The 7346-nt window shown below is 41.0% G+C and overlaps 1 protein-coding gene across 1 annotated transcript in view; it reads right to left on the minus strand.

Moving 5' to 3' along the window:
• The window catches only part of LOC119329164, a 10807-nt gene extending 8536 nt beyond the window's left edge, over nucleotides 1-2271 (minus strand). Inside the window, exon 1 of the mRNA XM_037602167.1 lies at nucleotides 1734-2271. Coding sequence (XP_037458064.1) covers nucleotides 1734-2271 — 538 coding nt within the window. The remainder of the gene's footprint in view (nucleotides 1-1733) is intronic.
• Nucleotides 2272-7346: the final 5075 nt, after the last annotated feature.

Here is a 7346-nt window from a genome sequence, read left to right on the forward strand (position 1 = left end):
TGAAGGAAATATGCCCTAGAGGCAATAATAAAGTTATTATTTATTTCCTTATATCATGATAAATGTTTATTATTCATGCTAGAATTGTATTAACCGGAAACATAATACATGTGTGAATACATAGACAAACAGAGTATCACTAGTATGCCTCTACTTGACTAGCTCGTTAATCAAAGATGGTTATGTTTCCTGACCATGAACAATGAGTTGTTATTTGATTAACGAGGTCACATCATTAGTAGAATGATCTGATTGACATGACCCATTCCATTAGCTTAGCACCCGATCGTTTAGTATGTTGCTATTGCTTTCTTCATGACTTATACATGTTCCTATGACTATGAGATTATGCAACTCCCGTTTACCGGAGGAACACTTTGGGTACTACCAAACGTCACAACGTAACTGGGTGATTATAAAGGAGTACTACAGGTGTCTCCAATGGTCGATGTTGGGTTGGCGTATTTCGAGATTAGGATTTGTCACTCCGATTGTCGGAGAGGTATCTCTGGGCCCTCTCGGTAATACACATCACATAAGCCTTGCAAGCATTACAACTAATATGTTAGTTGTGAGATGATGTATTACGGAATGAGTAAAGAGACTTGCCGGTAACGAGATTGAACTAGGTATTGGATACCGACGATCAAATCTCGGGCAAGTAACATACCGATGACAAAGGGAACAACGTATGTTGTTATGCGGTCTGACCGATAAAGATCTTCGTAGAATATGTAGGAGCCAATATGGGCATCCAGGTCCCGCTATTGGTTATTGACCAGAGACATGTCTCGGTCATGTCTACATTGTTCTCGAACCCGTAGGGTCCGCACGCTTAAGGTTACGATGACAGTTATATTATGAGTTTATGCATTTTGATGTACCGAAGGTTGTTCGGAGTCCCGGATGTGATCACGGACATGACGAGGAGTCTCGAAATGGTCGAGACGTAAAGATTGATATATTGGAAGCCTATATTTGGATATCGGAAGTGTTCCGGGTAAAATCGGGATTTTACCGGAATACCGAGAGGGTTACCGGAACCCCCCGGGAGCCATATGGGCCATCATGGGCCTTAGTGGAAAGGAGAAAGGGGCAGCCCAAGGGGGCTGCGCGCCTCCCCCCTTCCCCTAGTCCTATTAGGACTAGGAGAGGTGGCCGGCCACCCCTCTCCCTCTTTCCCCCTTGGGAATCCTAGTTGGAATAGGATTGGAGGGGAGTCCTACTCCCGGTAGGAGTAGGACTCCTCCTGCGCCTCTCTCTCTTGGCCGGCGCACCCTCCCCCCTTGGCTCCTTTATATACTGAGGCAGGGGCACCTCTAAACACACAAGTTGACACAAGTTGATCCTCGTGATCGATTCCTTAGCCGTGTGCGGTGCCCCCTGCCACCATATTCCTCGATAATACTGTAGCGGAGTTTAGGCGAAGCCCTGCTGCTGTAGTTCATCAAGATCGTCACCACGCCGTCGTGCTGACGAAACTCTTCCCCGACACTTTGCTGGATCGGAGTCCGGGGATCGTCATCGAGCTGAACGTGTGCTCGAACTCGGAGGTGCCGTAGTTTCGGTGCTTGATCGGTTGGATCGTGAAGACGTACGACTACTTCCTCTACGTCGTGTCATCGCTTCCGCAGTCGGTCTGCGTTGGGTACGTAGACAACACTCTCCTCTCGTTGCTATGCATCACATGATCCTGTGTGCGCGTAGGAAAATTTTTGAAATTACTACGAAACCCAACAGGTCTATGGAAATATTGTTCTCCAACACCTCCATCTTGTTATTGTCTGCCATCAGCGGTGCCTCACCCGTCACCGTGATCCCCGTATTCTCCATAGGAAAACCAAAGGACAATGCATTATTGTCCATGATTGTTGCCTCCTCTCGTACACCGAAGTTTTCATTCGCATGGTCGCCCATGGTGTAGATACTGTGTGTGCTGCTAGCACCATTCTCCTCCATCGGTAGCTCATAGTTACCGTTGAAAGGGTCACAAAAGGTGAAAATGTTTTGCGGGCTACCACTAGTAACATGGGTCCCCTCCCTCCATTGGGTCATATGCATTTCCACGGCGAGATCAATATAAAGATCTGTTACCTGTTTCATGGTCTTTGAAGAGAACAATGCATGGAGAGACTTCACGATGTAGTTGTGCTTCTTGTTCTTGTCATCGTTACTGTCGTACATGATTTTGTTGGTGTTGAGCCTAGCAATGAGTGAGCATGCCTCCTCTACCTCGGAAGAGGTCCACCCCTGGTTGACTATTGGATCCATGAGAAAGTGGGTAGTTGAACGCTATAGAATTATGAGGAGTATGAACTATGAAGATGGGTTATAGCTTGGGGATGGAGACTGGGGAGTAAGATAGTGTATTTATAACACTCTTGTGTGCAGTCCTACTTTTGCTAATTAATTTTTCTCATTTATAGTTTATCGGTCCATACTAAAGTAGATTGAACTATAGTTAAGATATTTAATTCTTATGACCCTATGAGGAACATCCCAAACTATTTTAAGTTGACCTTGACATTGTGTCTTTCTTTGAAAAAAAATCTTTTCTTATTTTGCCAATGCAAATAATTGCCACGGGCCTCCAAATATACTCAAGATTGCTAGAAACAACACAGGCAGGCCTATTGAGTATTGAACAATTTCGGTGTAGATAGATAGGACACGCATCTTGTGCGCATGCATGACATGTGTTCTCATCTTCGAGTGCAAGACCCAAACCATGGTTTCTGCCGCTCTCAAATAAGCAAAGCACACAGGATCTAATTCGGTTTTGGCTGCTAGTGACACGTACATCAAGGGAGTTTTATTGCATACACATTTGCAAATAATTGTTTAATATCTCCCCACAATAACTAGGCTACATATATGATTCACACATTACCAGCGAAGGTAATCATATCTTTTCTCTTAATTTTGGTGACCATTCTTCCCACATCCAACTTACGAAATTCCATCTATAGGCAGATTTCTTGGCTTATGTCATTTAATGACACTTCATGGTAAAAAGATTCAATACACGGGCCAATCAATTGTGTACATATCTACATGTCTTTTTTATATGTATATATATAGATACAAATTAATAACCCATGAAATCAATAAATTTTACACACTTATCTTCCATCTCTCTCTCTCTCTCTCTCTCTCTCTCAAAATAATTTCGAGATTTCTACGTGATATACACAAACAGAGATGTTTTAAAATGGAAATAGGTTTTTTAAGTGCATGATGCATCGTCTAGCTATCATATGGGACCACGTGCATACTCATGCACTCATATGCCATGTTTCAGCCATGTTCATAAATGGCTTTTGCTTCGTAGTTTTAAACTCATTTTTAATACTGTGTATAAGTTAATAAACTAGATTATAGAAAAGGCATCAATGATAACGGGCTTCACAACTGTATATTTTTTCTAGTGAAGGAAAAAGATTAGAACGTACGAGTATTAACTTTCAGCCAATTGTTACGCCAGATTGCTAACTGGTAAAATTATAGGAGGTTAAATTCTAACCGTAGCATTATGAAGCATGCCAACACCAAATCTACATCACTGGAGCAGGTAGTCCTGATAACTACAGTCGGGAAGTCGCTTTACGTTGCTTGAGATACCAGTGACAACAATTTGAAGCACAAACCTTCAACACGGAGAACAAGGCGAAGGCCAGGCGAGGGGACCCAACCTACCATGTTGATGATATAAGCTCCATACCATGACTTATCGACGAGAGTACCAGTGCCACAGTGGATCGATGTGGAAGCATTGTAGTTGACGACTCTCCCTCCCACCTCCACCATTATGGTAGATATAAATTGTCTTTTTATCCAGTTTCAATTATTTTGCTCAATGGATTCTATCTTAAACATACATTTCTAACATAATAAAACTTTTTATTTCCTTGTTGAGCCAAAAAGGAGAAATAAATGGATTTCTAGTCAAATGCAGCAATTTGCAGAACTAGTCTGGGCTGCTTTTGTAACCGGATGGTGTTTTTGCAACAATCGAGGGTGTTGGTTCACTTTTGGTCTTCCTTTTCAAAAACATACACAAGCAAAACGACTACTGGTTTCACGTCAACAAGGCATATATTCGGTTTTTCATTTTCCAATTTTGTTTAAATATATTGTACAATTTTTTGTTTTAGTTTACCATCTTCACTTCCTTTTTATTGTTGATTCCCTTTCTTCTTAGTTTTTTTAATCATTTATTATGTACCCTACATAGGGCACTCCCTTTATGTTTTGTTCTTTATTGTATCTTTTCCACTTGCTGATTTGTTCATTATTTTTGTTACGCATTCCTAAGGTAGTCCACAAACCTTTTATTATTGCTTCTAGTTTGTTGTCGAACAACCACATCAATATTTTTAAGATGGTGTGTGTGTGAAGTTATTTAATTAGTATTCAACATGGAAATTTGAAATATTTTAACTCATCAAGAATACTTTTTCACAAGGATGGATAATTTATTTTAGTTGGATAAATGAACCCCTCTGATCATGAAACATTTTTTGTCATATATAACTATTTTTTATAAACTAGGGGAACCAAATGCATTTCCACCTCACTCTATCGTCTGACACCTCTCTCCAAAGAAAGGTGCCTACGATTCTTGCATAAGTGCCACCACCAGGTTCACTCTCCTCTAGGGGCCTTTTGGTGCCATTGAGGTGGGGGAACCCTTGTTGACATAACCGAATATTTTCTTTAGTAGAGTTATAAACAACTAAGATTTAATAGTATGTATGCTCTCAAACGAATCATGAAAATATGGTAATGCTATTGTCAAAATATGTCCGTGCATTAGTGTCATCGAATTGTCACGGCAGATGTCCTAATGTGAGGACTTAGTCGTGAGGCCAACGCATCTATGTGATAGCTTGAGAGGGGTTGAGTGGAATTGAGAGACGCAACACAAGACAAGGATTTAGGCAGCTTCGAGTCCCGGGAAACATTATCCGGTAATAACCCTACATGCTGTTTGTGGCTAGGTCTCATTATCATCACGAGAGAGTCACCGGTAAACCGGCTCTTTGTGTCTAGCCCTTAAGATTGTTTCTTCTTCCTTATCCCTCTTTTGGGAAGCCTGCCCCTCCTTATATAAGTTAGAGGGGTGGGTTACATGTGGAGTCCTGTTAGGATTAGGACTAGTCTACCTTCTAATAGAAACCCGATACAAATCCGAGTATTAACTCCTTGTAGGTAAATATTCCTCACGCCTTTCCTCTTAAACCGGCCGACCATTAACATGAACCGGCCTTCTGGGCCTTGGGCCTTGTCATCCGTCTGTCCCGCCCGCCGGGTTACCAGTGAGTCATAACGTTCAGACATGTTGCTTGTAAACCATCTCGTCAGGGCGGGTCGCCAGTGAATCGCCAAGTGTCAACTGGGTCTCAAGTAAACCGCCAAGCCCGGCCGGGTCATATTTCCGGCCGGGTCATACCATGGGGTACATCCCCGACAATTAGTAAAAAATCATGACACATCTTGTTGATAAAATCAAGAAACATACAACTAAGGATAGCTTTTCCTGTTTTTTTAGCACAACTTTTATGTTTTTGTCGAAGATTCTTACTTATTTTTGGTAAATTAGGTAAAGTACCTAGAATTAGGGTTTCTACTTCGAAAATATGTTTGTGTTTTAACGTCACACTGCCATCGGTCTGTCCCATGGACAAGATCGCGCACGCACACAGAAATGCCCTAACATGCTTCTAGCGACTGGAAGTTATTGGCTTGATTTTGTCGAGGCGAGTAGTTGCAGAGTTATTATACCAAAACCTAGACCCGTTAAGGAAGAATGATGTTTTCTCAGTTGTAAATTGTTGTTACTGAACTCATTGAGAGTCTATTATAGTATTAGTATTAGAGAAATAAAATAGCTATGAGCTTAAGACAAACCCCTAAATTAAGAAAATGGGCCCATGGATCTTCCCACTCCAAAATTTCTAGGCATACTCTCACCTAAAGAGGTGAGGATTGCACTTTACCGGGTCGGAGAAAACAAGTTATGTTGTACCTTGGGTTGGCTTGCAAACAGATTTTCCTCCATTATCCTTGGGCTTCTTAGGCATTTCTAGATCTAGGTTGCGCTTGTCGCAAATAAAAAATTATAGTTGCTTCACTAGTATCTATGCCTTCATAATGCATAAATCAATTTTTTTTGTTCATTTTACAATGGTGATACGTTTTGTTGTCCCCAAAAGCTACACAAGAATAAAGATAGTTCAAAAATAAAAATTGTTGTATTATAAGTTATAACCATTACAAATAACCATTTTCCTGCATGTAACAATTGGTCCATATAAAATAAGAAGAATAAACACACGATAACACTATTTATCCATATACCTAGATTTTTGTAAATTTGTCACTAGATTTTTGTTGGTGATACAAAAATGGACAATATAATTGTATATTGGTAAATATCTACATATACCTAGTCCTAGGTACAAAAAGATGTCAATCATGCATAGTAGTAGTATGTGTGGTCCGGGGTCCTTTGATCTACACAAATTTGAAGTGTCACCATAGCATCATGCCTCCGGTCCATCTGCATCGATGTCATATCCTCACCAGTCGCTTCCTATGCTGAAGCATGACCCAAATAATATGATGGAGGAAGTGCGCAAGAGCAAGCAACACTACATGGCCACATGGTGTGGAAGGATGCTGATGAGAGAGACACAAGATGTGAGGATAATGCTTATTGGGAAGCATGCTCGATAGGGGAAGAGGAGGTGGTAGCTCATGAATATTTGAGGGTGCACAATATTTTTTATCTGCATGTGAACTTGTATGGGTTTTGACCCATCGACGAGTTTCTTCATCATTTAAAAGAGAAGCTTAAATACCATGGTGTAGAGCGAGGCCGGCGAGATGAGATTCCACCCATCAATGGCCAGCATCAGACTAAATTAACTGAAAGAGCATGGTCGCCCCATATTTGGTTTTGGTAATTTATGACAATCCCTATGGACTAATGGTTGCTTTGAGATACTTGAAGGGTTTGTCCATAGGAAATTCTTGAAGATCATATGTTGGCTTGAAGGCAGATTATTGATGACCAAGGTGTTATTCAAGGAGTTATCCAAAGAATGGTCATGTGAGAGTTGACCCTATTGAAAGCATGTCTTGAAGAAGAAGATTATCTGAACACTCATGTTTACCTTCAAGACATCATCCATGGATAGTGAGAAGAAAAGGTTCAAGGTTGAGTTGTGCAAGTTCAATAGGAGCATCACGACGAGATCACATCCTTGAATCTTGCCATCCATTCTGGTGATAATGGACAAGTGAATATATGCCTATGAGATTATCTCCCATAGTGGTGTATG

The sequence above is a fragment of the Triticum dicoccoides genome, chromosome 7A, assembly GCF_002162155.2.
Source record: "Triticum dicoccoides isolate Atlit2015 ecotype Zavitan chromosome 7A, WEW_v2.0, whole genome shotgun sequence".
NCBI classification, from domain to species: Eukaryota; Viridiplantae; Streptophyta; class Magnoliopsida; order Poales; family Poaceae; genus Triticum; species Triticum dicoccoides.